Raw genomic sequence first — 18,061 nt, forward strand, 5'->3', positions numbered from 1 at the left:
AGGTGCTGTGATCTCAGACGTCGGCTGACGCGCGGCGCCGAGTCGGCCGCCGGCAGACTCCCCCGCCCCGCGCTCGGCGGCGCGGCCCCGGCAGTCGTCAGGCCGGGCGGCCCGGGGCCCCGCGCCCTCCCGTTAGCCATGCAGAGCCCCGCCGGGAACGCGAGCCGCGGGCTGACAGGCGGGCCGCCCTCCACGGTTGCCTCCGGGGCGGGCCGCTGCGAGAGCGGCGCGCTCATGCATAGTTTCGGCATCTTCCTGCAGGGGCTGCTCGGCGTCGTGGCCTTCAGCACGTTGATGCGTGAGTCCGGGACCCAAACCCCTCCTCAGGCCTCGCGCTGGGAGACCCCCGCCCCGCTCCGCCCCGCCCCGCGGACCCTCTTGACCAAAGAGGTCTGGCCTGGGGACTGGGCCCTTAACCAAGCTGCCTTCCTCCCCCGCGAGCCCAGGCTGGGCATTCCCGGACTTGAGATCGTTCTGTCCCTGACCCCACCGTCCCGAGTCGGGAGGCACCCAGCAACCTCGCCACCTTACACGTCCGTCTTCTGAGATGCCAGTCTAAAACTTGTCCCCCTTTCTACCTTTTCATCACAGATTAAGGTTACCCCGAATGTGGCATCCCTCTCTCTACCCCTTCTCAAGGGCTCGTCGGTAGCCTTTCCCTTTGCGCTTTGAACCCACATCCCTACATCTAGTCTAGTGCTGAACGTTTTCTTTTTTCTTTTTTGCACTTCACTCTTAAAGGATTTGCATTCTCTGTTATTTGAATCTTGCTACCTTGCATCCCTTGCGTTTCCTGAAGTGAGTGTGGTAGGTTCCCACATTGTTTTCCAGAACCACTGGCCCCCGCCCTGTGATCCCTTTATTTTCCCTTGGTCATGACAAGACCTGCCCAGACGGCCCTCTCACCACACCTCCTCCTTTCTCCCCCTTCTTCTGCAGCAGGACCACCTGTTCTTTGTCCCGAGCTGACCTTAAGTTTCATCTCAGGACTTCCCTGGTTGTTCCCTTTCCCGACCCACTTTTATGATGCATATATGAAATTTCCTTGCTTTGTATGAAACTCAGGCAAACTAATGACTTAATGGAGAAAGAGGCGCAGAGGGTCCAGAGAGGTCCCAGAATCCCTGTGCTGTCACTAGGGGCACTTCCTTGGGAGTTTCCTAATGAGAAGAAGTCCCAAAAGGCCCTGGTTGCCCCATGGGAAGGGGCGGGGGTAGTGTGTCTGTCGTGTGTGGCTTAGAGTTGGTGAGAGTGTTGTTTTCTTAGAGTACATCCTTTTTATAAAAATAGCTAGCTTTGTGTGGCACGTGGGCCTAGGAGGACCCTGTGATCAGATTTTGGGTGAAGATAAGGTTATAACTGAGGGTACAGAAGCTTTAGTTCCAAAATGACTTGCTCTCAAAACTTCCCTGCCGTGCTCAGTGGGCAGGGTTCGGGCAGCTGTGTGCAGGTATCTACAGGGTCTCATTACCGTACTTGTTTATAACAAGTGTTTGCGGAAGTGAATTATCTGAGGCTTCAGGTGACCCTGGATAGGTTCTGACCTGCCACACTGCTTTCTTCCAGTTTCTTGGCCTTGATAAATCCTGCAACAAATGTCCAACTTTAGTGTTTGCTACTTTTTCTTTCCCTTTTAGACTCTGTTTGCCTTGCTACCTTCTCTGCTAAACAAATACTTATTCCCACAAATGATTTGTGACAACTTTAGCCAAATTCAGTTGCTGATTTGGGAACATGTTGTGTGTGTGTGTGTGTGTGTGTGTGTGTGTGTGTGTGTGTGAAAGACTTTGTGAGTAGGGCCTCACTCCTCTCCCACTTCCCCCACTGCCAGCCAGCCCTCCTTTCTCTCTGAAAGAACTGTAGACTTAATTTGGGAGGCAGGTGTTCTAAGAATTGAGTTTAGGGCCCCACACATACTGGGTCTACCAGGAGGCTGTATTCTGATTTTTTTCTTTTGTTCCTTGACCAGAGATTCTGTGTCCTACCTTGCTGTTATGGCTTCTATCTAGGTGCACCCCCCACCCCCGCAAAAAAAAAAAATCCCTCAAGCAGTCATAGGTGGGGTTTTTCAGAGGTGACTGGCTTCAGCGTGTGAGATACTGGCATTTAGTGTGTGATTACTAAATTAGTCACTGATTGGTTTGGTATAGTGGATCATGGGAAGGCCCTATCTGGGTGTAATGTTACCCACCCCTAGTGTGGGTAGCCTGGATAAAGTACAAGGATAAAGAACATTGTTGTTGGCCACTTGCTGTTTCTTTGCTGCCTCCTGCCTGCCATGAACTGTTTCTCCTCTGTGATCCTCCTCTATCTGCCTTGGAGCCAGCTATTAGGAACTGAAACCTCTGCAAACTCTAAACTGAAATAAACCTACCCTCCTTAACTTTGGGTGTCAGGTATGTTGTCTCAGCTATGAGAAAAGTAACTAAGCCCCTAGCTGTGGCCTGCCTTGTCCCCTCTAGGTTTTGGCACTTGTAATTCAGAGAGGGAAATGGGATTATGATGGGGTAGAGTAGCTCGCAGCTGAGAAGGTATGCACAGTTGAATGTGTTCAGAGTGCAGACGAATTCAAAACCTTTGGGTACATGCTCACCTCTATTTAATATTAAGTGTGATGGGGACAACCCGATTGGGGACCCCCTCCTGTCCCTCTCTTGGACAGGAGCTTTCTTTCCCTCAATAAATATATTCTGCTCATAACCTCAAAAAAAAAAAAAAAATAATATTAAGTGTGAGTATCTAGGCAAATTCCACTGTAGTGGGTGCTATCTCTCTTTGAAAACTGGAAAACAAAATAGACTTTTGCTCAGTGGAAGTCTTTATGTGGAAGGGGTTTGTGGAAGTGGCTGGTAGATACTGAGACAATGGAAAGTATGAGAGATGAAGAATTGGAAGGGTATCCCAGCATGCCATGCTCGCCCCACCCTCAGGGTGCACTTAGATGGCCATTGAGACTGGGCGCAGTAGTGCGCACCTGTAATCCCAACTCTTTGAGAGGCTGAACACAGGCAGAGCACTATGAGTCCAATCTATGTAGTGAGCCCCTGTAGATCCTTACTAAAAAAATATAATAATAATAATAATGATAGTAATAATGATAAAAAAAAAAAAAAAGAATTGGAAGGGCCAGAACTGCTGCTGCCCGAGACCCAGAAATGAAGCCAAGAGCAAGGCCCTCATCACTCTACCTAAACACAGAGGCAGCAGGTCAAGGTGGTCACCTGTGGAGCTGGACAAGATCCCACTGGTGCAGCTCAGTAGGGGATATGCTTTGTGTGGTCTTGCTGAAGTAGAACTGGGGAGGAGGCTCCTTCCTGAACTGCTGGGAAGAGGAAGAAATCCCCAAGAGGCTGCCTTATACACCGGAGAAGACTTTGCTGGGGGGTAGAAGGGCAGTTGAGGTAGTGATCTCAGAAAGTGAATCCGGCGCTGTTAGGCTCTGACGTTTTGGGCCCATCTGGCCCAGCTGCAGGAGGTGGAGGGCCAGGCTCCTGGGTGTGAGTGTTCAGCTGGCGGCCCTGAAGGAGCCAAGAGTGTGGTTCGTTCAGAGGAGGCCCTGCCATCCGTTATTATCATCTGCAGGCACATTTTAAGTGCTACTCAGTCTGGTCTGAGCAGTTAGAACTAACAATCTCTGTCCTCCTTGACGCCATAATCATTCCCCTTCCAGGTGTTTGTGTCCAGGCAGTGGACTCAGTGCCTCTCTTCTTGGATGCCTCTCACTCTAGGGACAGGAACTTGGGTTTTCCTGCTAGACCAGCTCCCTTTGTAGGCAGTGAGCCCGCTTCTCTGCCAGACAAGCTGAACAATCTTCCTCACTTCAAATCCCTGACTTCAGTGAATCCTCAGATCACTGGGTTTGTGTGACATTTATTTTGTTTTTAACATAGACACCCCTTTAACCAGTTGTTCCATTTTTTTTTAGCTGGGAGATTTTGTCCTGGGGAAAGATGTCACACAGATCTTCGCCCCGGGGAAAATACAAGGATTATTACCACTCTGGCACTCTAAAAGACTTCTTGCCTCATGCGTGTTTTTGTGGCTTGGTCCAGGCAGCTGTGAGCACACATGCCGGTCCTATCTGTGGCTTCTTCAGTCTGTGTGACCATGCAGACTGTCACAGGCTACCTCCATGGGCACATTCTGATGCCAGCATCCCCTCGGTCATGAAGTTGTGGGCTTTGCAGAGGGTCCAGCTAAGGAGCCCTGTGTGTGCAAGGAAAGCCAGGCAAACCCACAGGCCAGCTTATTAGGTGACTTTCCACTGTGGGTCTTCTGGGATCTTGCAGAAGTGACTGATTGTCTTCATTTAAAAAAAAAAAAACTAAACTAAACTAAAACTCAAACAAACAAAAAAAACCACTTTAAGTGAGAGGGCTAGGTTGTGCTCTGCCTATCAAGCAATTCTTATTTTGGTAACTTTGGCTCTGGTGTGTGATTCAGTGAAGTCACGCAGACCAGAGCTGAGCAACCCTGGCACTCAGCAGGTTGTTCCAGTGTGGGGAAGTTGCCCGGCCGTCAGCCCGAGGTCACTATTGGCCAGTGTGTGTGTTGGCATTTGTGGGTGTTTATTCTCACAGCTTGTGAGTGCAAAGCAAACCCAAGCCTTCTTCACTGTGCAGTTGAGAGCTCTGAGTTGGAGTGTGGAGAGAATTAGCTTTTAATAAAACAAGCATTTAAGAGCTTGGATAAATCTGTTTTCATGTCACCGATATACAGATCAGCAGGCTGGCGGAGATCTGTGTGGCACAGGAACAGTGAGCAGGGCAGTCCTTGTCCTGTGGCCCAAGTAAAATCACATCCAGTCCACCTTAACCTCCAGAATGCTTGGTGTTTTCTGTCCTGTTGAGCTGACTTCTCTACATCCCCTGCTGGTGCAGCCTTTCTTCGGATCACCACTCCCACACCCTACACGCCCTCCCAGTTTTTATGTCAGCAAATGTCAGACACAAAGGAAAGATGAAAGACAGTACAGAGAACATCTGTCTGCTTTGTACCTAGACTCAGTGATTGTTTGAACTTTGCCACATTTACTTTATCTCCTTTTGGGGAGGAGGGTGCTTGGCTATTTGAAGGAAAGTTGCAGCAGTACCAGGTCACATGTCATCCCTAAGGACCTCAGGTAAGGTTCCTGGGGGCAATCTTCTCCTACATAGCCACAATCTCTTATACAACCTAAGAGAATTAAGAATATGGTGACTCCATACTATTACCTAATAAAATATTCTGTATTCACCTTTCCCCAAATATCACAAGTCTTTTCTAGCTAGAGTGTTAAAAAACTGATCCAGGAACTTGGGAGATAGCTCAGAGGCATAGGTGCCTGCCTGGCAAGCTCAAGGCCAGGGAGTTTGATCCCTGGCCCCATGTGCCTGGCTGGCCCTGGAACTGGGCAAGGTGGTGCATACCTGTAATCCCAACACTTGGGAGGTTGAGTCAGAAAGAATTGTTGCAAGTTCAGGACCAGCCTAGGGGCTGCAAAACTGAGCACAAGGCCAGCCAGAACAGCATAGTGAGACCCTGTCTCTAAATAAATAAATAAATAAATAGATGTATAAAAAAACTGATCCAGTCAAGGTATATACATTGTATTTGGTTATGTTCTTAAGTCACTTTTGCTTCTGGAAGAACCCCCTCCCATACACACATACCACACACACATATTTTATTCTTTATTTTCTTTCATTGCTTTTTTTTTTTTTTTTTTTTTGGTGCTGGTGCTGAGGATTGAACCAAGGGCCTCCCACACGCTAATAGGCAAGTGCTCTATCCCTACACTACTCTCCAGCCCAGCCCCTCTCCCCCACCCCATGCCTTGGTTTAAATACATTAACTCTTGCAAGAGTGCTGGTCGTAGAGGAGAAAATTGTCTCATATTGTGGAGACGTCTCATATTGTGGAGACGTTTCCATGTGTCACTGTGGTGGTGGTTGTTTCACTGACCCCTGTGTTTCTTCACTTTGGTCTGGAGGAAGAATTTGATCCTGAAATCTTTTTATAGCAAGAACACTCCCTAAGCAGTGCTCTGTGCTTCTTGTTACAACCTACTGGGCCGCACAGACGTTCAGGCTGCCTCACTGTTGGTTAAGGTCAATGACTTAGAGTTGGAGGGAGGAAGACCTCTATCTCTCCCTTGTAAATGTACATTTCTCTTTGGCAACCAATAAATGATACCATTGGGTATCATTAGGTTTCTCAGTAACCTTTCAATCCAGTGATGATAAAATGTGAAAACCCAAATATGGCTTCATTGGAGCTGGAGCTCAGAATTTGGGGCCAGCACCCACTCCATAAAATGCCAGTGTCCTTTCCTCCCTGTGAAGCACCAGTCCAGGCAAAGAAAGAACATTCAGTTTTCTGTCCCAGGCTGGTATTGTACTTATAGGAAAAAGTAGTACAGACAATGTTAATATGTTGGCTGGCTGAGGGTCTTTATTTCTAGAAAGTTTCAAGATTTTCTAAATGCTGATTTATTTGGAAGCACTTATGATGATCTCCTACCTTATTTATAATAAGGTTCATTAATTTGAAATAAAATCAGGACAAGATAGAGCTATCTGAATTGGGAGACAATCTGAATTATAGAATAATTTCATCAACTACAGGTTTTGGACTGTTAAATGCCTCTGTTAGCCAAGGGTTACTCTATGAGAGGCTACCACAATTCTGTTCCTTAATGGTCTTTTAAAAATCATTTGCACTTAGTGTAATATTTAGGTGAAGTGATGAAATTTCACAAGAGATTAAAAATAGCAGGATCCCTGTTTGTGGATCCAGTCCAGGGTTCCACTTTTTAAAAAAACAAAAATTTATTTATTTTTATATATTTGATACAGGGTCTCACTATGCAGCTCAGTCTTGGCCGGCTCAGTGACCTGGGGGTGGGGCCAGCACAGGATGTGGTGTCAGGAATCAAACCCTGGTCCCTGCACTTGTCTAAGCAGGCACTTGCTTAGTCAGCTGAGCTATCTCAATTCTCCAATTCTGCTTCGCCCACAGAGTGCCCTTGAGCAACTTGTGTGTGCATTCCTCAAAGCTTCAGTATCTTCCCCAAAGAAGTATAAAACAGTGTCAGACACCCAGAAGGCCCTCAGTGAAGCAATGGGAGTGTTATGGTTTATGTATAAAATGTCCTCCGAAGGCCCATCTGCTCAGAGGTGGTGCTTTTGGAAGGTGATTGGATTGTGAGCACTCTGACCTCATTAGTGGGTTACTCTGTTGATGTATTCATAACTTGATGGCATTATTGGGAGATGACAGAACTTAGGAGAAGGGACCTAGATGAGAGGAGTGGGGTCCTGGAGGTATGACATTGAGGACTATATCTTTTTTTTTTTCTTCCCCAGCACTGGAGGTTGAATCCAGGACCTTACCACGGGTCTGTATCCTCCAACCTTGTTGTATTTTTGTTTTGTTTTGTTTTGAGATAGGGTCTCCCCTTATCTAAGTCGATAAGTTGCCCTGGGTGGGATCCAACTTATGATTCTCCTGCCTCAGCTTCTCAGAGTGCTGGGGTTACATTGCTGACTTGGGAGCTATATTTTGTCCCCTGACCTTCCCTTCTGGATGGCTTGCTGCTGTTCCGTTTCCTAGCTGCTGTAAGGTGAAGTACTTTCTCCCACCACACCCATCCACTGTGATGTTTGCCTTACCACAAGGCCCAAAAGCTGACCGTGCACCGAAACCACCAAAACTGTGAGCCAGAGTAACCTTTCCTTCTTTAAGTTGTTCTCAGCTGGTTGGTCACAGTGTTGAAAAGCCAATACAGGGTAATGTCATCATGCGTGTTATTACAATATACATGCATTCAGAAGCTCTAGAAAAATTAATAGCTTGTTTCCTGAGTTAGGAGAATTTCCTATTTATTTTTTGCTTGTACAATTTCCTTCCCAGTAGTCTCTTTTATGGAGTACATCATGTAAAACCTTTACTCTAACCAGCAAGGTTGTGAATTCCAAATGGCTCAGTAGACATCGCAATCTTCTTCTTCTTTTTTTTTTTTTTTTAATTTTATTTATTTATTTGTGTGTGTGTGTGTGTGTGTGTGTGTGTGTGGCCAGCTCAGCCCACCAGGGGGCAGGCTGGCTGGCATGTGGTGCTGGGGGATTGAACCGTGGTCTCTGGGCTTTGCTAAGCTTGTTCTAAGTAGGTGCTTTAGACCACTGAGCCAGCCCCCGCAATCTTCTTTTCAAAGGTCTTGAGAGGGGCAGAAAGACTGAGCTATGCAGCTTCCAGGTGACCGACTGCATTCAGGTCCCTGGCTTTCTTTCACCTACATCCATGGTAATAGGTTTGTGGCACTGGCCCCTAGAGCTGGTCTCTTCCTGTAGTTTGCTCTTCCTGAGTAACCTGTGTGCTAGCTTTTATACTCACACTGATGTACTCACAGAAACCCAGGAAAAAAGGTTGTACACAGCTCCTGGTTGGTAGGTGCAGAGAGGTGAGAGGTGAGCCAGGTCCCCCAGGTTCTAGGCACTTTCCCATCATTGTGGATTTACAGAAAACTGGTCTGGCCTTTGTGGAGACTTCCTCATCTGTGCAGAGGGTGGTGGTCCTGTCCACAGCTGAGTCTAGAACTTTCAGTGGTAACAAAACAGGCTTCTGTGGCACACATGCCCTAGGTTCACCACCACTGGTCTAGTGTCAGCAGCAGAGGATGAGATTTCCAGAGTGCTGTGTTGTTTAGGATTGCCTATTTTTTATAAGATTTGTTTGCCTAATGCTTTATGACCATGTGTTAGTCAGCTTTCCCTTACTATGACGAAACACCTGAGAAAGATAATTGAAAAGAAGAAAGGTTTGGTTTTGGTTCAGTAATTTTTGCTCACTTGACTCCATTGCTTTTCACTGTGCTGAGGCAGAGGACGTTATGGCAGGCAGCATCACATGGAGGCTTTTTATTACTAGCAAGCTTTTATTGACTATCTACCACATTCCCTGGAGGTGTAGACACGTCAGTCTCTGTTTTTTTATCCCAACTTTGATTCTGTGCAGCTCTCGGAGTGTGGTCAAAGTCGTGTCATTCGGCGCAAACCCTGGGAACTGCTGCCACCCTCCTTGAGAGTTTGGTCCAAGGGCTTGGTAGGGTCCAGCTTTGCTACATAGTGCTTCTGACGAGAATGCCACTTGTCGGCATGTTCTAGAAATCCTGTTCCTACTGTTACTAAGAAACCAGGTCTTGGTGCAGCAAGAACCAGCCCCACTTCCTTGTCCTCAGTTCCGAGTGCCCTTGTTGAAAGCAGTCAGTCAGGAGACACAGGCCACGCAGAGGTCTAGGTAGAATATGCTGCGAAGTAGATGTAGAGAGAGTTGCCCCTTCAGTGAGGAGGCAGCAGCGCCGTGAGGGCATCTACACCAGCTGTGAGTTTGGACGCAGCTTTAGACAACCAAGAATTACTCGCATGATCTGGGAACGAGGTAATTATATGCTTGTCACCATTTTAATTAGAAATTACTTAGAGACTGAAAAATGTCTCCCTGTCCTTTTTAAGTCATGTTTCCTCAGGGGATTTAATCATGTAAAAAACCTACTAAAGATTAAGTTTTTCATTTAAAACACATCTTAGCCCAAGGCAGGAGGGTCTTCAGAGAACATTTCCCTGCCTGCTCTTATTAGGCTATTGGCTATGGCAGCCAGGAATGCAGTTTGCCTTGTTCTGGAGTTAGACACCCAGGGGGTTAGATAGCAGAGGGAATGTACACGGTGTGTAACCTGAAGGTGTCAGACGCTCTGGGATTGGTTTGGGTTTGAGACTTAAAAAATGATTAATGAGTAAGTAGGGATACATGGAGGGTCAAACTTAGGTATTTTAATATGTTCATCTTTCTCATAAAATTCTTTTTCCTCCAGCTTTTATTCTCATCTGTGGGCTTTTCTAGGCCTCCTAAGATTATCTGTATTTTTCACAGGCTTTTCCATTTTCCTATAAGTCATTTTCTTTCTTTTTTTAAATGTATTTAGTACAAAGTCTACAGGGTCTCACTACATAGCTTGGACTCACAGTGATTCTCCTGTTTTCAGTATCCCAAGTGCTGGGATTATAGGCGCGCCACCACACCCAGTCTGAGAAGACATTTTCTTTTTTTTTGTGGAACTGGGGATTGAACTCAGGCCCTTGCGCTTGCCAGGGAAGAGCTTATTCCACTGAGCCATCTCCCCGGCCCTGAGAATACATTTTCTATTACTAATATGAAATGATATAAATGGCAGAAATGCATTTAAAAACAATTGAAGCGCAGCTGCAGCACCTGTCGCGCCCTCCCGGCCAGACTGTGTGCAGTGATTGTCCTGGCTGAGGCGACACAGGGCATTCAAGCAGGATTTCTATCTGGGTGGAGAGTTTGGAGCTGAAATACTTGTCAGTCATTACAGAGCGCAAGGTCCCTTGCACCTGGCATGTGTAATGAGCGGTCACCCGAAGAGCGTGGAGTATGGGAAGAGGCACACGTAACACACGTGGCTTCCCTCGTTGGCCAGCTTTGCAAGTGGGTTTCTGACTTTCCGTTAACTGCTGGTTCTTAGGCTCACCAGAGCTGATCCAACTCTGTTCTGAGGTCTGCAGCAAACTGGGACCCAGGAGCACAGGAGGGCCAGAGCCAAGGAGTGCACGTAGGGGTCTTACGGACAAGTTCTTTTCTATCGCGTCTTGATTTTGTAATTCAGTCAGATTTCTCTGAGAGATCCATCAGTTACTGGCCAAAAAAAGACCAGTCATCATTATCATCATCATCATCATCTTCCAAAGCTAAATAGGGATGTTTTAAGTTGCCTTTCAGCCCTTTTAGCAGTTTATATATTGATTTTTTCAGTGTGGGCTTAAATAAATAATTTACAAATACCCACAGTGGGGCAGTGCCTTCGAGGAAACACCCAACACTCATGCTGTAGTCTTGCTGTGGAGCTGAGCTCACGTGTCACTGCTGCAGAAGGGACAGTATTATGGGTGCAGCCGTTGTACGGCGGGATCTTATCCTCCTAGTGACAGAGATCTTCACGCCAGGCTCATGTGGACGGTAGCGCAGGCTGATTTTGGTCTAGGTGTTGTAGGCATAAGGGCTTAGAAAGTGGTGGGGGACACTCTGTGGAGGTGTTTGCCAGCCCCCGCTCTGTGGCCTGGGAACTGCTGAACCGTGTCGTGGAATTCCTCAGTGTTGCCCTTGGCTGCAGCTGCTGTCATGGGGGAGGGCCCTCAGCCTAGATTAAAACTGTACCCCAGTGACCTATAGGACAGCCAGGCTCCCAGGCCCACAGCTCCATCCTCTGGCAAGAACTCCACTTGTCATTGCAGCCACTGTGGTCTGCCCTTCAGTCCAGGCCAGGCAGTACCACTGTACTGCTAGGTGCTGAGATGCAGTAAGATGCCCCTCCTTACCGCCCCTGTTCCCCGCCTCCTCGCCTTCCCCATGTTCTTCTTTCCTGCTTTCTTTTTTCTCACCTCACATCTTACCCATCTTCTTTGTTTTTTTTTTTTTTTAGCTGTTTACCTGTTTTGTCTTTATTGTTCTTTTCATTTCTTTATTTTTTTTCCATAATTTTATTGCGAAACAAATATTGATGAGACAGTTTCAATGATTAACACATTGCATATTCTTTTCCTAGTGGTTCTTTGCCGTACAAGATGCAGACATGATAGCCTATTTACAAACACTATTAGAGCAAATCCCTCTATTCATTAAGAGTATGTAACTATATATCTAACCATTTTGAATACACAGATACAAAATGGACATTCATCTGTATCCCCTTTTTTGTTTAGTTCCATCATTTGAATATTATAGGTGTGTTAACTCAGCAAAATATTCTAAAAGAGTCCAGTAGTCCATAATAGTATGTGTTATGTTGAGCTGTGGAGGACTCAGGTCAACAATTTCTGACATTGCCAGTCAAGTGTTTTTCTTTTTTTAAAAAAAAATCTTTATTTATTTAGTACAAGGTCTCGTAGCGATCCTCCTGTCTCAGCCTCCCCAATGCTGGGATTACAGGTATGCACCACCATGCCTGGTTTTAGTGGCCTGCTCAGCATGGAGCCAGCACGGCATGTGAAACCAGGAATTGAACCCTGGTCCTTGTGCTTGCCCAGCAGGCGCTTAGACTGCCGAGCTATCTCCCAGGCCATCTTATCCATTTTCCAAGAAACGTTCCCTAACAACCTTAGCTGTTGCTCCTCTTGCTCCTCCTCCTCCACTTCCTGTTCTTCCCCCTCTTCTTCCTTCCCCTCCTCCCCCTCTCCTCCCTCTCTCCCTTCTCTTCCTTTTTCTCCAACCCTTCCTTTCCCCTTCTTCCTTATCTTTATCTGGTCTGTGATAGACAAGGCAGGCCTCTGCCTATCTCTGCCCATCTTTCAACCTGGGTCTGAACTGCTGCCAGGCCTTCCTGGCATCTGCTGGAGCACCCAGTGCTTGGGGAGGTGTTCAGGCCAGTGTGCTCCTGAGTAAGAGGTCTTGGGTGATGGGAGGAGACTGGAATCTTTGTCTTTTCTGTGGAATAAATACCTTAGTGTCGGTTTTCTAAGGACATAGGCATCTGTTTGATAGCATAGTCCAGTGATCAAAACTCAGAAACATGCCAGGTGTGGTGACAGATACCTGTAATCCCTGCTTTGGGTGGCTGAGGCAGGAGGATCATGCATTCAAGCCCAGCCTAGGCAGCTTAGTGTCTTATTGAGACCCTGTCTCAAAATAGAAAAGGGCTAGGGATGTAGCTTACTTTGAAAGCCTGAGGACCTCAGGAAATTTAACACCGCTGGGTTGTTGTCCAGAGCTCATACTCACAAGCACCTGAGTGTTGTGATAGCTCTTTCTTCCTAGTCTAAGGTCATGTGTCACATGTTACTTTCTTCAGTCTCCTTTAGTCTAGGATAAGTCCTCACCCTTTCTTTGTCTTTCTTAGCAAGAGATTTTGTAGAATGTCTGATATTTTCTCATGATTACATCCATATTGCCTGTTTTGGGCAGGGATGCTGCATAAGTGATGTGTGGCTTCCTTTTGTGTGCTTTGTTATGGCCTCCTCAGTGTTATATCCTGAGGTGCCTGGTGTTGGTTCTTTGATCACTTGGGTAAGGTGGTTCTTCTACATCTGTCCACTGTGAAGCTATAGCATTAATCTTCATGATTAATAAATAATTGAGAGACATGTTAGAGGGGGCTGCTAGGTGTTGTACATGGAACCCAGGACCTTGTGCATGCTAGGCAGGCACTCTACCACCGAGCTGTGCCCCCAGTCCTGGGGAGATACTTTTAGACTATGTAAACACAAGATATATGTTCAGTGTTTTTGGTAAAGCTCCCCTTTATAGGTTGGGGCCACAAACGGAGAATAAAGGTGCTTTGGCCAGTTTGATCTGGTACCAGTACAACACTGAGCCCCACTGTGGCATGCTCATTATGTGCAGAATCCGTAAGTGCTTTACGTATTGTGAGCCTGTGTGCTTCATATTAGCCCTCTGAGATGAGTACTCTGTTTTACACCTAAAGAAGCTGAGGTACCACCTGGCTTGAGTGATTTATCTAAGATTGCAACAGCCATGGAGTGGCAGAATTGTAACTGAAGCCCGGAGGATTTTACTCCCCTGCCTGCCGTGTGTAGCATAGACTTGTGCCTCATGATGCAGGCTGTTGTTTCCTAGCTCCTGTGGGCCTCCTGCCTCCCTGCAAGTAGAGGCATGGTTTGGCTTGCATTGTCCCTGACCACCCCGGCTAATTGCTGAGAGCATCTCTGCAGTCTTTTCTAGCCATGGTAGATAGGCTGAGAAAAGCCAAAGGCTGACATTTTGAGATTGGAACCCACTTTTTCGTTGAAGCCAGAAGAATCTTTCCTACGTGAATACATTTGACACTTGAGCCTGTGCAAAAGTAAATGAAGAGGCTTTTGCCCAGAAAGAAGTAAGAGTGCTTGCATTTCTTCTGTAACAGAAAACAGGCCAAAATATGAAATACAGCTTTTGCAGGAAAATGTTTGCAGACGTTGGACAGTACGTGATCACAACAGTGATCCTTGAAGAAAAGAAAATAAGGAGGTGATGAGTGCTACAAGGTTCTCCCAACATTCCACCTGGAGCCAATTTCCAGATCTCATAGCAGTGAAAAGAAACCTAAACACAACCAGTGGTCTTGTCCTGAAAAGACAAAAGCTGAGGAGGCCAAAGCAGCTGGCATTTGCAGGGAGGAAACAGAGCCCTGCAGAGGAAAAGTTTGACACTTTGCTTGGTAACTGTTCATCTGTGTTGTGCAAGTGAGACTCATGAAACAGAGTAAAGAACAGCTGCTGGAGAACAGTAAGGAGAGCCCGTTCCAGGAAAGTGAGACACAGACATAGTGGAGATACCTTGTTAGACACATGGGCCATGCCGTAGAATCATGCCTTAGTGTCTGCCTCAAGAGAACATAGCTTAAAATCCAGCCTCCACACCTGTGTTGAAAAACAGGCCAAACTCAGTGTCTCCTGTGACCTAAGACAGATCACTTCTGACACCAGGTGGGCCCTGGGTCTTCCTCCATGGATCTCAGGCCCAACTCCTTCCCTAGGGCTGGCCAGAGAAACTAGAACGTTTCTTCCCTGAGGTGGGTCAGTTCTAGCAAGCCTGTCTTCCCCAAAGGGGATCAGTTCTAACAAGCAATTAGTTCTGCAGCAGCAGACTCCAGTTGGGTGTCCTTCAATTCAATTCCTTCCCCTCCCCTCTCTCACCCCCTCTTTATCTCCTTGGAGATAAGATTCCAGAGGTTGAGGGCTCAGGTCCCCAAAACAGCTCCTTAGGTGTCTCCCCTTTTGCGAACCCCACACTGTTTTGTCTGCTTCTGACTGACTGGCTGTACATCAAGCTTCCCACAACTCCTACCTCAGTTTCCATTAATTTTCTCTAGTAGCTCCCAGAATTCAGGGAAACATTTGCTTGGGCTGCTGCTTTATAATAAAGGATTAGAAAGAGTACAGGTGAAGCGTTATATAGGGCAAGCTGCTGAAGAAGGGGCACTGAGCGTCCATGCTGTCTGTGCTCATTGCCTTCCAGGGACCTCCAGATGTTCAGCTCTCCAGAAACTTGTCAAACCATGTGCTTTTGGGTTTTTATGTTTCATTGCATAGTCATAGTCAAAGCACAGACAACCGTATTGAAGTGTGATTGAATGGTAATATCCTGGGTAGGGAAAGCCAGTCTATCTGTTCACCTTCTTCAAAGGCTCTCTTCTGAACTAGGGGCCTTCTGGTCCATAATCCGATGAGGTAGGTCAAAGAAGTTCTTCGTGGCCAGCTCCAAGACCAAAAGATGGAGGACGATTAGAGTTTCTATGACCTGTTTTTGAGATAGAGAAATTTTAGTTTCTCTGGCCTGCCTTGGAGGAGTTAGGAGCCAAGAACCAAGGACAAAGTATGTATCCTATACAAAAATTAACTAGATATAAATTACAGATATAGGTATAGAAGTGAATGCTAGTATAATATTTCTAGAAGAAAAAACCTAGGAACAAGTATTTCTGATATTAGCATAGGTAAACATTTCATAAGCTACAGAAAGGCTGAGCCATAAAAATATGATTAATTACATTTCATCTATATTAAGAACTGCTGCTCTTAAAATTTACTGAGAAAATACAAAGGAAAGAAGAACAGGCAATGAAGAGTTTTTAGTCAGAGTGTATAAAATTTCAGATAGGAAGAATAAATTTTGAGCTCTTGTACAACCATGTGACCATAGTCAAGAGTAATTTATTCTGTACAGGTCACCCATCCCTAACATAAATTCAACACATTTTTTTAAAATGTTAGATTTCAGATCAGGAATGCTAAGCCAGTAATATCTATGCAAATAGTCCAACATATGAAAAACTAAATCTGAAACACTTCCAGTCCCAAGATTTCACAATAACAGAAAACCTGAAAACAATGTTCAGATTCATATAAAAACTAGAATGATCAAGAAAAAAAAAAAAAAACCAAGAGAAGAAGAAAAAAATGTCTATTTCAAAGCATGCCTCTGCTGCCACAGGAGGACAAAGTGGGCAGGCAGAGTCCAGATTTCTGTTAATCCCAGCAAGCTAGCCATAGATTTACTGCAGGGTAGTGGTAATCCCAGCAAGCCTGCACTTTTCCACTGAAGTTCAGGCTGATTTCTAGCAGTGAGCCTGGAACCCTGTTTGTTCAGCCTACAACATTTCATGTACCTCCTGCCAGCTTGAACTCGGCTCCTTGACTGCCTGCTGACTTCTTCTTCTTCTTTTTTTTCTTTTCTTTTTTTTTTTTTTTTTTTTTTGTATTTAGGACAGGGTACAGGGTGTTCAGGGTCTCACTACAAGATTGGACTCGTAGTGATTCTCCTGTTTACAGCCCCCCAAGTGCTGGGATTACTGGGCGTCATTACGCCCAGTCTCAATTGCCCTCTCAGCGTGCCCCAGGGACGGGGATGGCACAGCAGGCCCAGGGATCAAACTCCCGGACCCTGCACCTGCTTTAATCCGCTGAGCTATTTGGCCGGCCCTCCTCCTGCTGACTTGAACTCAGTTCTGCCTCACCCTGACACTAGGCGCTACTAGATGGAGCCAACCCACAGCTGCTCTGAGTTTCAAGTTCAGTTGGTCCCTCTCCAAGGTGGCTGCAAGCCAGTTGCCTCTCCTGGGGGATGGGAGGTGTGTGTCTCATTGGTGTGTTTCTCTGTGGAGGCTGCTGGGGTCACTGGTACTCACTGTGCATCTGCAGGTGTGAACTACCTCTCCCACACAGTGAGTCAGGGCTCAGGAGAAAGTGCCCTTTCACCTCCTTCCGTCCTTACTTGTTAAGGTCTCTTCGCCTTCCCCATGGGCTTCAATTGTCACTTCAGGTCCTTGCCAGGTCCAAGGGACCCACTTCCCTCCTCTTCTTCCTTACACTGCTGTATGCCGGTGTCTGGGGCTCCGAGTCTCGGAAAGGCTGTTTCTCCGCTGCCCACCACTCCACCCAGCCCAAGCATGTCACCGAAGGAGTACGCTGCATGCATTTCTAAGTAACAAAGAGCAAATTTCATATTGTCGCTACAAGTGGTAAATGAGGTGATGGCATGCTAATTAGCTTGATTTAATCTTTTCACATCGTAAATGTACATCAAAACATATTGTACCCTATACATGCATATAATCATGATTTATCAATTAAAAATAATCTTAATTTGAAAAAGAAAAAAGGCAGGCCACAAACTGGGAAAAATTGTTTTCAATATGAATATCTAAGAGCTTGAAATTAGAATGTATAAAAAATTCTTACAGCCCAATAAGAAGACAGTGCAAAATTTTTTGGGGAGCGGAGTCCAGCTCATCTCACCCTGAGGGCGGGGCTGGCATGGCATGTGGTGCCGGTGATCAAACTCTGATCCCCTTGGGCTCCTAAGCCTGTCTAAGCAGGCACTTTAGACCACTGAGCCATCTTACCGGCCAGCCTATGCAATTTTTAAAATGGGCAAAATATCTTTCTAAAAATGTTTTTGTTAGACCATGTTTGCAGTATGTGACATTTACACTCATCTTAGGGGGTAGCACATGTACTCAACCTATCTTAGTTCTTTTTATTCCCATTCCTCCACCCTACCCCAGCCCTCTGTCTCTAGAGTCCCTTCCCATTTGCAAAAGATCTATCTCTTTGTTTATTGTCATCTGTCTTTATCATTCCTATTATTTATACTTTGGGCTTCTCATATAAGAGAAGTTACGTGATATTGAAGCTTGTGTATCAATTTATTTCACTTGATTTTATCATCTAAAGATGCATCCATTTTCTTTTTTCTTCTTCTTTTTTCTTTTTTGTGTGCAGGCTGGCCTTAAACTCATGGCAATCCTCCTGCTTCTGCTCCCAAGTGCTGGGATTACAGGGGTGTGCCACCACACACAGCTCTCCATTTTCTTATGAATGACTCATATTTATCCTTCATTATGGCAGCGTAGTACTCCATTATATACTAACATTATTATCCATTGATCTGATGTTAGGCCCTCCCCAAGACTTAGCTATGATTGAGTCATGCACTCCAAGCACACTCTAAGCATCGGTGTGCTATCTTTAACTCTTTGGGGAAGATAGCAAGAAGGGGAATAACTAGGTTG

General features: G+C 46.0%; 1 protein-coding gene across 2 annotated transcripts in view; it reads left to right on the forward strand.

The window, feature by feature from the left end:
• Window positions 1-71: 71 nt before the first annotated feature.
• The window catches only part of Stimate (STIM activating enhancer), a 59,606-nt gene continuing 41,616 nt past the window's right edge, over window positions 72-18,061 (forward strand). For both annotated transcript variants that reach the window (XM_012514842.2, XM_023715681.1), the window contains exon 1: window positions 72-298. In XM_012514842.2, the coding sequence (XP_012370296.1) occupies window positions 139-298 (160 nt within the window). In that variant the 5' untranslated portion in view covers window positions 72-138. The remainder of the gene's footprint in view (window positions 299-18,061) is intronic.

The sequence above is a fragment of the Octodon degus genome, unplaced genomic scaffold (assembly GCF_000260255.1).
Source record: "Octodon degus isolate 3935 unplaced genomic scaffold, OctDeg1.0 scaffold00043, whole genome shotgun sequence".
NCBI lineage: Eukaryota > Metazoa > Chordata > Mammalia > Rodentia > Octodontidae > Octodon > Octodon degus.